At 48.1% G+C, this 17,504-nt stretch overlaps 2 protein-coding genes across 2 annotated transcripts in view; both read right to left on the reverse strand.

The window, feature by feature from the left end:
• The window catches only part of LOC132383772 (late histone H2A.L3-like), a 59,717-nt gene that overhangs the window by 13,632 nt on the left and 28,581 nt on the right, over nt 1–17,504 (reverse strand). The window lies entirely within an intron of this gene.
• LOC132383632 (histone H4-like) lies at nt 3,466–11,185 on the reverse strand. Its single transcript, XM_059954828.1, has 2 exons — nt 11,087–11,185; nt 3,466–3,898 (listed from the first exon to the last, which is right to left on the reverse strand). The coding sequence occupies exons 1-2, from the start codon at nt 11,183–11,185 to the stop codon at nt 3,620–3,622; spliced, it is 378 nt and encodes a 125-aa protein (XP_059810811.1). The 3' UTR covers nt 3,466–3,619.

Genomic DNA, 17,504 nt, shown 5'->3' on the forward strand with positions numbered 1-17,504 from the left:
GGGAATGCTGAGCATTTCCATTGGCTGTTTGAGAAAATGAATCACCAATCGGAACGCTGGGGGATGGGAAGCAGCACCAATTTGTGGCGGTTACCGCTGTCGTTTAATGCGGGAGGAAGTACAGAAGGGCAGAGACAGGCGGGGGTGCGGGCTGACATTGAGAAGTGAAACGCAAATTTCAAAAGCAGAATGAAAATAAAATCAGATGAAATATTGTAAAATTAAACACTAAGACGTTCAGTTCATGACACAGGGGAGCAGGAGAGCGAAGGAGAGATTTGGACATTTCAATGTAAAGTTCAAATCGAGTTTATTTATCCACAGGTGAGAGGAACCACGGATTTGTAGCAGCATCACAGACGCATTGCATCAGACACAATATTGACAAGAAACACTGGAATTAAATATGAATTATACCAAAATATTCAAATAGACAGAGGACTATCAGAACAAAATCAAAATAACAAAGAGATTATGCAGGCAGTGGGAGAATCACCCCTCCTGTGCTTCTTCATCTCGACACTCTCGATTCAGAGTCACGCAACGCTGCCACTTTGATCTGGCCCATGCCTTCATTCACCAGGTCCAACACTTGCCTTTATTGGATCTTCCTCCTCCTGACACTAGTCATCGTGTATGTGGGGCTGTGTGTCCCCTTGGACCTCTGGACTAGGTTTGAGTGTAGGCCTGGTGGATGTATATGTGGGCCTGGGAGAGATAAGGCTGTTGATTGTGTATGGTGAGATATGTGGGGCTACGGTGGATGGGGTAGTGTAGTGGAGCCACACAGTGGCTGATGCCTTTCATTATCGTGGTTCAACACCACTTGGCTTAGGGAACCGGGTGTGCAAAGGGACACATCATCAGTAATACAACTTAGTGTCATTGGGTGTTTTGGGTCTTTAATCATGAGACAATCTCGCCCAGGCGACCCAGCCAGGGTAGATCAGGCCCGGTTTGTGTTTATCCCATGGAGCAAGATAATGAGATGCATGTTGCATGATCTTAGACCTTATTACTTGGCTTTATTTTGACCATTTGGGGAGTAGAATGTTCTGAGGCCTAGTAATCAGGCTTTACCTCCAAATACGGTTCAACTTCCCTACTAAATTTACACCAGTCTTTATTTTGCATCTGAGTGCCTGGGATTGCATGGGTTAAATTAACAGTGTTTACTGCAGTACAAACTAGAGATTAATGTTGGGCAGATTGATCCGTGATTCCAAAACGCAAAAATCTCTGAAATCCAGAAGCTTTTGTGCCGACATGACATCACAAATAGGGAATACAGACCCAGCCCACTCACTCTCCTCTCATATAACCAACCCTCCATCCCTGGAACCAGCCCAGTCAGTGTGGGGAATAGTCACTGAACTCCCTCTATTGCAGGGATATCCTTCCTGAGGAAGTGTGACCAAACCCGGACACTATATTCAAGGTGTGCTCTCACCAGGGCCCTATAGAATCCAGTGAGACATCTGTACCCCTCTTCTCCACTCCTCCTGGATCACAGGACAAAATACTGTTTGCCTCTCTCAGTACTTGTTGTATCAGGATGTTAACTCAAGTGATTTGTTTACAATGACACCCAGGTCCCTCTGAACATCCCGTGTAGAAACGACTCTTACAGTTTGATCCTGGGAATGGGTGATCTCACATTTCCCCACATTCTGTTCCATCTGCCCCATCCTCAACCATTTACTCTCCTGTCTACATCCCCCAAACCTTCTCACTACTGACCCTGTCCCTCCCACTCTGTCACAGCAGCAGACGTAGTCACTGATTTATGCTGAACAGGAACAGGCCCATCAGCCCAACACATCCATGCTGACCAAGTGGCCAAACAAAACCATTGTCAGTTACCTGAATTTGGCCCATGTCCCTGTGAAACTTCCCTCTCCACAGTCGAAGAGATATTGCAACTCTGCTCCACATACCATCACTGGAGGTAGTTTGTTCCATGTAAACACCACATTCTGTGAACAAAACCTGCTCCTCAGGGTCCCAGTTAAATTTTTCCTCTCGCACTTTATACCTGTAATCTCTAGCTTCCAACTCCATGACCCTGGAGATAACAGATTCACTATTGAACGTATCAATGTCTGCCGTTATTTTATCAGCCTCTCTAATGTCACATACACTCTGGTGAGAATGTTCCAGCCTATCCAGCCTCCTTGTAAATCTCTTTTGCACCCTCTCCAGTTTAATGTCACCCTCTGATCACTGGGCAACTATAACTGTACGCCGTGCTCCAAGAGTGGTTTCCCCAAGGCTGGTAGAGCTGTAATGTGACGTCACAGTCCAGTGCCCAATACTCTCCCGATGAATGCAAGTGTGGCAAACACCACCTTCACCGTCCTGCCGACCTGTGTTTACACTTTGAAGGAATTCGATATCTGCACCCCGATGTCTCTCTGTTTTACAGCACTCCCAGGGACCGACCATTCCCCACGGCAGTTCTGCCCTGGTTCGTCAATGACAACGGAACATCTCTTGTTCTTGTTTGCAGACTCGAAGGGCCGAATGGACTACTCCTGCACCTATTTTCTATCTCACATTTATCTGTCATTACTCAAATCACTGACCTCATTGACCACCGTCCTGTTGTATTGCTGGTTACATTCTTCACACTTTAGTGATATCTGCATATTTGCTGAGCCGGGCATTGACATTGTCAGCCGAGTCTTTAATGAATGAACTGCAGCAGCAGACCTGACTCAGCTCCCAGGCTTTTCCTTGCAGCGATACCCGCACAGTGCTGGAGGAACTCAGCAGGCCAGGCAGAATCTGTGAGAAACATAAATAGCCAACGTTTCAGGCCGAGACCGTCCAGAATCTGAACAATGTCTTGTGTTTGGTTTTCCATCGATCCTTTCCTACGGGACTGGATAACATAACCCATCCTCCAATCCTCTGTCACTACTCCCGCCCGAGAAACGCGCAGAGATACAGAGGCGGGGAGGTGAGGGGACAGAGTCAGGGTGACGGACAGGGCCGAGACCGGCCTCTCATCGTCCAGCTCCGTCTTCACTTTACCACATCCGGCAATTTCCAACGGTCTATCCGAAACACAGAGCTCCAGAGAGGGGAAGGAAAACTCCCTCACACACCACGTCCACAGTGAAGGATTTCTAGGAATTTACTGGCTGTCGGACTTCATGCAATCAGAATACAGTGTGATTGACGCAGGATTAATTTCAAATCGCCCACCAATTTCAGAGCACCCAGGAACAGTGCTTGATTACTTTATATTATTTACCATTAATTGTATCACAGATTCTACAATGTCAGTTTCATTTGATATATAATTGTCTCAGTGAAGATTTAAATGGATGATTACAGAATCGTTTCTCTGAATGAGGGAACTGATTTCTGTCCGAGACAGACAAGGGGATGCTGATCGATCTTAATGCATTCCGAGCTTCTGCCGTAATCACCGAGTGAAAAAGCAGAATCGCAGGGATATTTCAAGCGGAACGGATTAATCTGCTTCAAAAGTAGCTCAGCCAAATATATCGATAAAAATAATTAAAAGGTTGTGGACACGGCTCCCTCTGTGAGGCGGTGGGTGGCTCTTAGAAGAGCCTTTGTGTTGTGTTCGGGAGGAAGTGGGAGTTTTTCAGCCGCCGAAGCCATAGAGAGTGCGGCCCTGGCGTTTCAGAGCGTACACCACATCCATGGCAGTGACCGTCTTGCGCTTGGCGTGTTCAGTGTAGGTGACCGCATCCCGGATCACATTCTCCAGGAAAACCTTCAGCACCCCGCGGGTCTCCTCGTAGATCAGACCCGAGATCCGCTTGACGCCGCCACGGCGAGCCAGACGCCGGATGGCCGGTTTGGTGATGCCCTGGATGTTATCACGGAACACTTTATGGTGCCGCTCACTCTCACTCTCACCCTGTACCAGAGACTGACAGGCAGAGAATGAACCACACAATCTCACACAGTACCAGAGACTGACAGGAACAGAATGAACCCAACACTCACACACTCTACCAGAGGTTGACAGATACAGAATGTACCCCACACTCTCACACTGTACCACAGACTGACAGATACAGAATGAACAACACACTCTTACACCGTACCTGTGCGCAACAGACACATAATGGACCACATACACTCACACTGTACCATTGACTGACAGGTACGGAATGAACCCCACACTCTCACACTCTACCAGTCACTGACAGTTACAGAATTAACCCCATACTCTCACAGTGTAGCAGAGACTGACAGGTACAGAATGAACCCCACACTCTCACACTGTACCACAGACTGACAGATACAGAATGAACACCATCCTCTCACACTGTACCACAGACTGACAATCCCCAATGAACCCCACACTCCAACACTGAACCGTAGGCTGACAGGTACAGAATGAACCCCACCCTCTCACACTGTACCACAGACTGACAGGAACAGAATGAACATCACACTCTGACACTGTACCAGAGACTAACAGGTACAGAATGAACCCCACACTCTCACACTATACCAGAGACTGACAGATACGGAATGAACACCCCTCTCTCACTCTGTACCAGAGACAAATAGGGACAGAATGATCCCAACACTCTCATACTGTACCACTGACAGAGAGGAACAGAATGAACCCTCCCCACTCACTGTCTACCAGAGACTGACAGGGACAGAATGAACCCCACACTCTCTCATTGTACCAGAGACTGACAGTTGCAAGATGAACGCCACACTCTCACACGGTACCAGAGACTGACAGGTACAGAATGAAACCCACACACTCACACTGTACCAGAGACTAACAGGTACAGAACGAATCCCACACTCTCACACTGGACCAGAGACTGACAGGTACAGAATGAACCACACACTCTCATATTGTAACAAAGACAGACAGATAAAGAATAAACCCCACACTCTCCCACTGGACCATAGACTGACAGATACAGAATGATCCACACACTCACACTGTAGCAGAGACGGACAGATACAGAATGAACCCCACACTCTCACACTGTACCAGAGACTGACAGGTACAGAATGAACTCCACACACTCACACTGTACCAGAGGCTGACAGATACAGAATGAACCCCCAATCTCACACTGTACCACAGACAGACAGATACAGAATGAACCCCACAGTCTCAGACTGTACCACAGACTGACAGATACAGAAAGTACCCCACACTCTCACACTGTAACAAAGACTGACAGGTACAGAATGAACCACACACACTTACACCGTACCAGAACCCGACAGACACAGAATGGGCGGCATACTCTCACACTCTACCAGTCACTGACAGTTACAGAATGAACACCACCCTCTCACACTGTACCACAGACTGACAGATACAGAATGAACACCATCCTCTCACACTGTACCACAGACTGACAATCCCCAATGAACCCCACACTCCAACACTGTACCGTACACTGACAGGTGCAGAATGAACCCCACACTCTCACACTGTACCAGTGACTGACAGGGACAGAATGAATACCACACACTCACACTGTACCAAAGACAGACAGGTACAGAATGAACCCCACCCTCTCACACTGTACCAAAGACAGACAGAGACAGAATGAACCACACACTCTCACACTGTACCAGAGACAGACAGGTACAGAATGAACCCACACTCTCACACTGTACCAAAGACAGACAGATACAGAATGAACCCCACACTCTCACACTGTACCACAGGCTGACAGATACAGAATGAACCCCACACTCTCACACTGTACCAGAACCCGACAGACACATAATGGGCGACATACTCTCACACTCTACCAGTCACTGACAGTTACAGAATGAAACCCACACACTCACACTGTACCAGAGACTAACAGGTACAGAATGAACCCCACACTCTCACACTGGACCAGAGACTGACAGATACAGAATGAACCCCATACTCTCACAGTGTAGCAGAGATTGACAGGTACAGAATGAACCAAACACACTCACACTGTACCAGAGACTGACATTACAGAATGAACCCCACACTCTTACACTGTACCAGAGACTGACGGGTACAGAATGAACCAAACACACTCACACTGTACCAGAGACTGACATTACAGAATGAACACCACACTCTCACACTGTACCACAGACTGACAGATACAGAATGAACCCCACACTCTCACACTGTACATGAGCCCGACAGATACAGTCTGAACCACATACTCTCACACTGTACCACAGACTGACAGGTACAGAATGAACCACACTCTCTCATACTGTACCGGAGACTGACAGATACAGAATGAACCCTACACTCTCACAGTGTACCAGAGGCTGTCAGGGACAGAATGATCTCCAGACTCTCACACTGTACCAGCGACTGACAGATACAGAATGAACATCAAACTCTCGCACTGTACCTGAGACTGACAGGTACAGAATGAACCCCACACTCTCACACTGTACCAGAGACTGACAGATACAGAATGAACCCCACACTCTCACACTGTACCAGAGACTGACAATACAGAATGAACCCCACACTGTCACACTGGACCAGAGACTGACAGATACAGAATGATCCCCACACTCTCATACTGTTCCAGAGACTGACAGAAACAAAATGAACACCGCCATCTCATACTGTACCACAGACAGAGAGGGACGGAATGAACCCCACACTCTCTCATACTGTGCCAGAGACCGACAGATACAGAAGGTACCCCACACTCTTACACTGTACCAGAGACTGACAATACAGAATGAACCCCACACTGTCACACTGGACCAGAGACTGACAGATACAGAATGAACCCCACACTCTCACACTGTACCTGAGAGAGACAGGGACAGAATGAACCCCACACTCTCACATTGTAACAGAGACTGACAGGTACAGAATGAACCACACACTCTTACACCATACCAGATCCCGACAGATGCTGACTGGAACACATACTCTCACACTGTACCTGAGACTGACAGGCAGAGAATGAACCACACACTCTCACACAGTACCAGTGGCTGACAGATACAGAATGTACACCACACTCTCACAGTGTATCAGAGACTGACAGGGACAGAATGAACTCCACAATCACATACTCTACCACAGGCTGACAGTCACCGAATGTACCCCACACTCTCACACTGTACCAGAGACTGACAGGTACAGAATGTACCCCACACTCTCACACTATACCAGAGACTGACAAATACAGAATGAACCCCACACTAACACACTCTACCAGAGGCTGACAGATACAGAATGTATGCAACACTCTCTCACTGTACCAGAGACTGACAACCGCAGAATGCTTCCCACAATCACACACTCTACCAGAGGCTGACAGATACAGAATGAACCCCACAATCTCACACTGTACCACAGACTGACAGGTACAGAATTAACCACACACTCCCACACAGTACCTGAGAGAGACAGGGACAGAATGAACCCCACACTCTGACACTGTACCTGAGACTGACAGATACAGAATGAACCCCACACTCTCACACTGTACCTGAGAGAGACAGGGACAGAATGAACCCCACACTCACACTGGAACAGAGACTGACAGGTACAGAATGAACCACACTCTCTTATACCATACCAGAACCCGAAAGACACTGAATGGAACACATATTCTCACAGTGTACCAGAGACTGACAGATACAGAATGAATCTCACACTCTCACACATTTTACAGAGGCTGACAGGGACAGAATGAACCCCACACTCACTCACTGTACCAGAGACTGACAGGGACAGAATGAACCCCACACTCTCACACTGTACCAGAGACTGACACATACCGAATGATCCACACACTCCAACCCCGTACCAGTGCACGACAGACACAGAATGGACCACATACACTCACACTGTACCATTGACTGACAGGTACAGAATGAACCCCACACTCTCTCACTGTACCAGAGACTGACAATACAGAATGAATCCCACACTCTCACACTGTACCAGAGACTGACAATACAGAATGAACCCCACACTGTCACACTGGACCAGAGACTGACAGATACAGAATGAACACCACACTCTCACACCGTACCACAGACTGACAGATACAGAATGAACCCCACACTCTGACACTGTACCAGAGACTGACAGGTACAGAATGAATCCCACACTCTCACACTGTACCAGAGACTGACAATACAGAATGAATCCCACACTCTCACACTGTACCAGAGACTGACAATACAGAATGAACCCCACACTTCAAGAGAGTGAATCCAAGGAAAGCGTCCGGTCTGGATGGAGAAGCTGGCTGAGTACTGAAGACCTGTGCTGACCAGCTGGCTGGTGTATTCACAGATACCTTCAACCTCCCTATCTGGCAGTGTGTGGTACCCAACTGCTTCAAGGAAGCTTCAATCATATCAGTGCCCAACAGCAGCAAGGTAACCTGTCCAAATGACTATTGCCCAGTGCCAATAAAACATCCACAGTGATTAAGTGTGTTGAGAGGCTGGTGTTGAAGCATATCATCTCTTGTCCGAATGGTGACTTGGATCACCTCCAATTCACCAACTGAAGCAACAGCAGATGTGTCTCACTGGCTCTTCACACAACTCTGGAACATCTGGACAGGAAAGATGCAAACATCAGGATGCCCTTTATTGATTACAGCTCAGCATTGAACACTGTCCTACCCTCAAATCTAATCAGTAAACTCCAAGTCCTTGGCGTCAATACCCCCGTGTGCAAGTGGATCCTGGATTTCCTCAGTTGCAGACCCCAGTCAGTAGAGATTGGCAAAAACATCTCGTCCACAATGTCTATCAGCACAACCGGGAAGTGAGCTTCGCCCCCAGCTCTCCTCGCTCTACACCTGTGACTGTGTGGCTCAGTGCAGCTGCAAGATTTACAAGTTTGCTGATGACACCACTGTTGTGGGCTGTATCAAAGGGGGTGATGGATCAGAGTACAGGAGGGAAATCGAAAACATGGTGGAGTGGTGTTATGACAAGAACCTCTCACTCAATGTCAGTAAGACCAAGTAGACTTCAGGAGAGGAAACCAGAGGTGCATGAGCCAGTAATCAAAGGACAATCGGAGGTGGAGAGGGTCAGTAACTTTAAATTCCTGACACCCGCAAATTATATACAACATTTTGGGGGGGGGGAGAGAGAGAGAGAGAGAGAGAGAGAGAGAGGGAGAGAGGGAGAGAGGGAGAGAGAGGGAGGGAGGGAGTGAGGGAGAGAGAGGGAGAGAGGGAGGGAGGGAGAGAGGGAGAGAGAGAGAGGGAGGGAGTGAGGGAGAGAGGGAGAGAGAGGGAGGGAGGGAGTGAGGGAGAGAGAGGGAGGGAGGGAGGGAGAGAGGGAGAGAGGGAGAGAGAGGGAGGGAGGGAGTGAGGGAGAGAGAGGGAGGGAGGGAGGGAGAGAGAGAGAGAGAGAGAGAGAGAGAGAGAGAGAGAGAGAGAGAGAGAGAGAGAGAGAGGGAGAGAGGGAGGGAGGGAGAGAGAGAGAGAGAGAGAGTGGGTTCAAGTGTAAAAGACATGTTGAGGTGAGTTTAGGTGTCATTCGCTCACGAGCATAGCCAATGTTATTTAAACTAACTGGCTCGCTGCTAAGGAGCTATTCTGTTGCAGACATCCCACCTCTCCCGGAGCCTCCCGCATATTGACGGTGCTACCTCCCTGAGGGGGGTATCTGCAATTCCCGTGGGTGGGGGAGGGGGGCACTGTTCACGGAAATCCCCCACTGTTTGCAATGACGCGCTGACGTCACAAAGGAGCCAGTTTCACCGACGTCGTTGCCAGGGGAACGGTCCGGGATGGAGGGGATGGGGCTGCGGTTAGTCCGGGATGGTGGACATGGGGTTGTAGTAAAGTGGAATCGGCCTCTCCTCTTCCCGCCCTCGGAACAGTGAGTGTCTGTCAGCGCCTCACCGCACCGGCTCTCTGCCTCAGGTACAATATTTAAACCATATTTGCACAGTTACATGGATAGGAAAGGTTGAGAGGGACACGGGCCTAATGCAGGCGGATGGGACGAGTTCAGGTCGACAACTTGGTCGGCGTGGATGAGTTTTACCGAAGGGACGGTTTCAGTTCACTGACTCTATTTTGGGAGGTTAATTCCGGATGTCAGCTAAATGTGTGAAATATTTACCCCTCAGATCCCATTTAAATCTGTTTTTGTACAATTCTAATGAGAGGCGATTCTTTGGCTGATAAGGCAAGTAGAACACACGACCCTGTCTCTCTGTGATGCCACATACAGGGAACTGTGTAACAATATTAGAGACACATGCACAGGTACTTCAGTGAGCAAGGCCCGGATGGATATGAAACTAATGCAGGGAAGTGGGATTAGTAAAGCTGTTCATGATGGGGAGCATAAATGTGATGGGCCAGAGGGTCTGTTTCTATCCTGCACAACCCTGGCAACAGCAGTCCTCCACTGCAGTGGGGTTTGTTAACTTCATTCTCAGCTGTGAGCTTGTTCCACTGAACGCATTATACTCTGAGAAGATATCTGCACCATCCCACTTTGACCGAGCTGTTAGCCATCTGTCCCAATATTACCTGTAGTACATTAACAAATTCCCATACAAAAGCACTGTCACTGGTGCACAGGGAATGGGAGTATTTTGGTAGCTTTTTGAGGATGTTGGTTTACTATTTGACCATTAATACCTTTGTCCAACAGAAATCCATCTTCCTGGGTTTCAGGTAAGTCCATGCTGAAGTTCTGTGTTCCAGGTTCCTACTGCAGTTTCACAGTCAGTGGTTTTTGCGTTTCTATACTGACCATCAAAAATCTGTGTCCACTAAGTCAGCACTTGGTCTGTCTTCTACTCTACCTTGGTGATTCAAATGCTCATCCAGATGGTCCTTAAATACCAGCCTGCACCACCCCCCTCAGGCAGTGTGTTCCCGATTGTAACCACCTTCAGAGGAGGGAGCTCAGGTCCTCTGTAAACCACACATTTCTCTTGTTAAATTTATGTTGCAGACACCTCATACTTGTGTGAATTAAATTCCATCTGCCATTTTTCCAGCTGGTCCACATCCCAGATCAAGATTTGCCACAATTCCTCACTGTCCACTACACCCCTAAACTTGGTGTCATCTGCAAACTCGCTGATCCAGTTTACCACATTCTCATCCAGATTGTTCATACAGGTGGAAAACAACAATGGACCCAGCACCGGGAAGTTCAACCATTTGAGGTGAAAGAGGCTCTGCTGTGCCATTTTCACCACAAAGCAGGTACGTGAAGACCACGTGAGATCCTCAGGTATGTTGATGCAGAGGAACTGAAAGCTGTTTACCCTCTCAACCCCAGATCCATTGATGTCAATAGGGGTTAGCCCGTCTCCATTAATCCGCACAGATTGTGGTCTCCCAGTTAGGAAGTCAAGGATCCAATTGCAGAGGGACCAGGTTCCTTAGATTATTGATCAGGTCTGTGGGAATGACGGTGTTAAACACTGAGCTCTGGTCAGTGAACAACATCCTGACATAGGCAGGACAGATTCACTGCCCTTTACTAAGAAAATAATTCCTTATCTTTGTTCTACCGGGATGTCCCTGTATTCTGAGGCTGTGCCCTGTGGTCCTGGACACACTATCAGAAACACCCTCCCCACTCCATTTTAGGCCTTTTAATATTTGATCGGTTTCAATGAGATTGACTCATTCTTCTAAAGTCCAGAGAGTACAGGCCCAGAGCTATCAAACAATACTTGTGCATTAACCCTTTTATTGCTAGGATCATTTTTGTGATCGGACCAATGCTTATATCCTTGCTTTTGTATTGTAGTCCTCTTGAAATGAATGCCGACATTTGGTTTCCTTACCACTGACTCGACTGGCAAGTTTATTTTTAGGAAATCCTGCACGTCTGAGATGGACCTGACCCCAGTACCCAGGAGGCGACACACCATCGTATCATCTCTGTTGCTGCCACAGAATCTCCTGCACATCCCCTGTACTGTGAGTCTGCTGTCATCACTGCTCTGCTTGACCTTTCCTCCCGCGGAGCATCAGTCTGGGGACTCAGTACCACTGACCTGGCGGGCTGCTGTCTCTGGTTCGTTATCCCAGGGGTATCCAAAGGAGTCTACTTGTTGCTGAGTGTCACAGCCACAGGGAGACATTACTCTGTCTGTCTCTTCCCCTTTCCGTCGTGATTGTCACACAACAGTCTGCATCCTGACCTCAGGTGTGACCAACTCACTGAATCTCTGGTCTCAGCATCCTGGAAACTCTAGGTCCGTCCATTTCCTTAACACAGTCAGTCATGAGCTGCAACTGGAGCACTTCTGACATGTGAAGTGAACAGGGACACTGACTCCTTGACCTCCCATATCCTGTGGTGGAGCATGTCAATGCTATTACTATAATTCCAGCTGCTTCAACAAGAAGAGGAATTCCAAAGAAATCCTCTGACATTTGACTTCCCAGAGTACACTGACTTACCTCCCATTTCTCTGCCCGCATTTCCAGCTGGTCTATGTTCTGCTGAATCCTTTGGCAACTTTCCTCACTATAAGCAATTGCACCAGTTTGTGTGTCTCTGTAGAACTACAAATCAGCCCTCCTTCATTTTGGTCCAGATCATTTCACAAAGTCTCTTTGCAGGACTTTGTCTCTTTTGTTAGAACCAATATGGACACGTCCTCTGGCTGCTCACCCTGGCCTTTCAGAATGGCCTGTACTTGTTCAGTTATATCCTTGGCCCTGGTACCAGGGGGGTAATGCACCATCCTGCAGTCTCTCTCCTTGCCACAGATACACCTGTCTGTGACCCCGGCTAAAGACTCCCCCGTCACTGAGGCTCACCGAGAATACAGAACAGTACAGCACAGGAACAGGCCCTTCTTCCCATGATGGCTGTGCTGAACACGATGCCAAATGAAACTAAATCTCTTCTGTCTGCGTATAATTCATGTGCTTCAATTCTCTGAATATTCATGTGTTTATCTGAAACCTTTTAAATGTCCTTATCATATCTGCTTCCACCACTCCCCGTGGCAGCCCAAACCCGGCCCTCACCACTCTCTGTACGGAAACAGAAATCTTACCTGCACTAACATCCCCCTTTAAATTCTCACCCTGTCATTTTAAAGCTGTGCCTTCTCATTTTTGATATTTCTACCATGGCATAATCATTCTGCCTGTTTACCTTGTCATGGGGCCGGGGAGGGACAGACCGAGCTCCTCGGGTATTTGCAAAGCACTTCCTATAATTTAATGAGCAAACACGAGGAAATCTACAGATGCTGGAAATTCAAACAACAAACACAAAATACTGGTGGAACACAGCAGGCCAGGCAGCATCTATAAGGAGAAGCACTGTCGACGTTTAGGGCCGAGACTGTCATCAGGACTAACCAAAAGGAAAGATAGTAAGAGATTTGAAAGTAGTGGGGGGAAGGGAAAATGCAAAAGGATAGGAGAAGACTGGAGGGGGTGGGATGAAGCTAAGAGCTGGAAAGGTGATTGGTGAAAGTGATACTGAACTGGAGAAGGGAAACGATCCTGGGACGGGAGGCTTCGGGTGAAAGCAAGCGGGGGGTAAGCACCAGAGGGAGATGGAAAAAGGCAAACAACTATGTCAGAGATGGGGTAAGAAGGGGAGGAGGGGCATTAATTGAAGTTAGAGAAGTCAATGTTCATACCATCAGGTTGGAGGCTACCCAGCCAGTATATAAGGTGTTGTTCCTCCAACCTGAGTGTGGCTTCATCTTGACAGCAGAGGAGGCCATGAATAGACATATCAGAGTGGGAATGGGACGTGGAATTAAAATGTGTGGCCACTGGGAGATCCTGCTTTCTCTGATGGACCAAGCGTAGGTGTTCAGCGAAACGGTCTCCCAGTCTGTGTCGGGTCTCACCAATATAGAAAAGGCCACACTGGGAGCACCGGACGCAGTATACCACACCAGCCGACTCACAGGTGAAGTGTTGCCTCACCTGGAAGGACTGTCTGGGGCCCTGAATGGTGGTGAGGGAGGAGGTGTAAGGGCAGGTGTAGCACTTGTTCCGCTTACAAGGATAAGTGCCAGGAGGGGGATCAGTGGGAAGGGATGGGGGGACTAGTGGACAATGGAGTCGCGTAGGGAGCGATCCCTGCAGAAAGCAAAAAGGGGGGTAGGGAAAGATGTGCTTGGTAGTGGGATCACTTTAGAGGTGGTGGAAGTTACGGAGAATTATACGTTGGAGCCGGAGGCTGGTGGGGTGGTAGGTGAGGGCAAGGGGAACCCCATCCCGAGTGGGGTGGCGGGCGGATGGGGTGGGGGTAGATGTCTGGAAAATGTGAGAGATGCTTTGGAGAGCAGAGTTGATGGTGGAAGAAGGGAAGCCCCTTTGTTTAAAAAAGGAAGACATCTTCGTCCTGGAATGAAAAGCCTCATCTGAGAGCAGATGTGGCAGAGACGGAGGAATTGTGAGAAGGGGATAGCATTTTTGCAAGAGACAGGGTGGGAAGAGGAATAGGCCAGGTAGCTGTGAGAGTCTGTAGGCTTATAGTAGATATCAGTAGATAAACCGTCTCCAGAGATGGAGACAGAATAATCAAGAAAGGGGAGGGAGGTGTCGGAAATGGACCAGGTAAATTTGAGGGCAGGGTGAAAGTTGGAAACAAAGTTAATGAAGTCAACGAGCTCAGCATGCGTGCAGGAGGCCGCGCCAATGCAGTCATCGATGTAGTGAAGGAAAAGAGGGGGATGGATACCCGTATAGACTTGGAACATGGACTGTTCCACAAAGCCAACAAAAAGGCAGGCATAACTGGGACCCATACGGGTGCCCATGGCTATAACCTTGCTTTGGAAAAAGTGGGAGGAGCCAAAGGAGAAATTATTCAGAGTAACAACTAATTCCGCTAGATGGAGGAGAGTTGTGGTAAAGGGGAATTGGTTAGGTCTGAAATCCAAAAAGAAGGAAGGAGCTTCGAGACCGTCTGGGTGGGGGATGGAGGTATATAGGGACTGGACGTCCACGGTGAAAATAAGGCAGTGGGGGCCAGGGAACTTAAAATCACTGAAAAAATTCAAAGCATGAGAAGTGTCACAAACATAGGTGGAAAGAGATTGAACAAGGGGGGAATAAGACAGTGTCAAGGTATGCAGAAATGTGTTCACTGGGACAGGAGCAAGCTGAGACAATAGGTCTACCTGGACAGGCAGGTTTGTGGATCTTGGGTAGGAGGTAGAAACGGGAAGTGGGGGGTGTGGGAACTATGCGTTTGGTGGCAGTGGATGGGAGATCCTCAGAGCTGATATGGTTGGTGATGGTATAGGAGACAATGGCCTGGTGATCCTTAGTGGGGTCTTGATCAAGGGGTAAATAAGAGGAGGTATCAGAGAGTTGTCGATGTGCCTCGGCCAGGTAGAGGTCAGTACGCCAGACACCAACAGCTCCCCCCTTATCAGCAGGTTTTATAGTGAGGTTGGGATTGGTGTGGAGGGAACGGAGAGCAGAGCATTCGGAAGGAGTGAGGTTAGAATTGGAACAGGGTGCAGTGAAGTCGAGATGGTTGATGTCCCATCGGCAATTAGCAATAAAGACATCCAGAGCAGGCAGAAGACCAGAGCGGGGTGTCCATGAAGAGGAGGAGGGTTGAAGACGGGAGAAGGGGTCATCGGTGGAGGTAGGAGAGTCCTCGTCGTAGAAGTAAGTTCAGAGACGGGGCCGGCGGAAGAAGAGTTCAGTGTCATGGCGTACACGGAACTTACTGAGGTGTGGCCGAAGGGGGACAAAGCTGAAGCCTTTACTGAGGACAGACTGCTCTGCCTCAGAGAGTTGAATGTCGGAGGGCATGGTAAATAACCAACACAGATGAGAGATGGGATCAGAGGGGTGATGGAGGCTGGTAGCATCAGTGGAGAGGGAAGGTATCACTGTAATGATTGTACGCTCTAGTATCAATTGTTTGGTGAGAGGAAGATGGAGCCTCTGAGGGCCCAGGAGCTGACGATGGGATCTGAGGGAAAGGCGATGGCAGAGTGTGGTGGGGGAAGGGGAGAAGGGAGACACAATCGCAGTATGTGAAGACCCGGCCTGAAGTTCAAGGCTGGAGTCGCAGTCGGTGGTTGAAATGACCTGACTTGTTCTAACCAAGCAGAGTCCACTGCCAAGAAGGCCCACCAGCGCCTTTATATCCTGAGAAAGCTGAAGAAATTTGGCCTGTCCCTTAAAACTCTCACTAATTTTTATAGGTGCACCGTAGAAAGCATTCTTCTAGGGTGCATCACAACCTGGTATGGAAGTTGTCCTGTCCAAGACCGGAAGAAGCTGCAGAAGATCGTGAACATAGCCCAGAACATCACACAAACCAATCTTCCATCCTTGGACTCACTTTACACCACACGCTGTCGGAGCAGAGCTGCCAGGATAATCAAGGACAAGACCCACCCAGCCAACATACTTTTTGTCCCTCTTCCCTCTGGGAGAAGGTTCAGGAGCATGAAGATTCATATGGCCAGAGTTGGGAACAGCTTCTTTCCAACTGTGATAAGACTGCTGAACAGATCCTGGCTGTACCTTCCAAATATCCGGAGCTGACTTGCACTACTGTACTTTCCCTTTTCTATTTTCTAATTATGATTTATAATTTATTTTTTTATATTTACTTCGATTTGCACTTCAGGGAGCATGAAACGCAGAAACAAATATCACTGTGATGATGGTATGCTCTAGTATCAATTGTTTGGTGACAATAAAGTATTTGTATTTGTAATTTAAACATAGAAACATAAAAAATAGGTGCAGGAGTAGGCCATTTGGCCCTTCGAGCCTGCACCGCCATTCAGTAAGATCATGGCTGATCAGCCAACTCAGAACCCTGTACCTGCCTTCTCTCCATACCCGCTGATCCCTTTAGCCGCAAAGTCCATATCTAGCTCCCTCTCTAATATAGCCAATGAACTAGCCTCAACTGTTCCCTGTGGCAGAGAATTCGACAGTTTCACCACTCTCTGTGTCAAGCAGTTTCTCCTCATCTCGGTCCTAAAAGGCTTCCCCTATATCCTTAAACTGTGACCCCTCTTTTTGGACTTCCCAAACATCGGGAACAATCTTCCTGCATCTAGCCTGTCCAATTCCTTTAGAATTTTATACGTTTCTATAAGATTCCCCCTCAAAATCATCTAAATTCCAGCGAGTATAAGCCTAGTTGATCCAGTCTTTCTTCATATGAAAGTCCTGCCATCCCAGGAATAAACCTGGAGAACCATCTTTGTACTCCCTCTATGGCAAGAATGTATTTCCTCAGATTAGGGGACCAAAACTGCACACAGTAATCCAGGTGTTGTCTCACCAAGGCCTTGTACAACTGCAGTAGAACCTCCCTGCTTCTGTACTCTAATCCTCTTGCTAATAAAGCTAACATACCATTCACCTTTTTCACCGCCTGCTGTCCCTGCATGCTCACTTTCAATGACTGGTGTACAATGACACCCAGGTCTCGTTGCACCTCCCCATTTCCTAATCGGCCACTGTTCAGATAATACTCTTTTTTTCCTGTTTTTGCCTCCAAATTGGATAACCTCGCATTTATCCACATTA

The sequence above is a fragment of the Hypanus sabinus genome, chromosome 31 (genome assembly GCF_030144855.1).
Source record: "Hypanus sabinus isolate sHypSab1 chromosome 31, sHypSab1.hap1, whole genome shotgun sequence".
NCBI classification, from domain to species: Eukaryota; Metazoa; Chordata; class Chondrichthyes; order Myliobatiformes; family Dasyatidae; genus Hypanus; species Hypanus sabinus.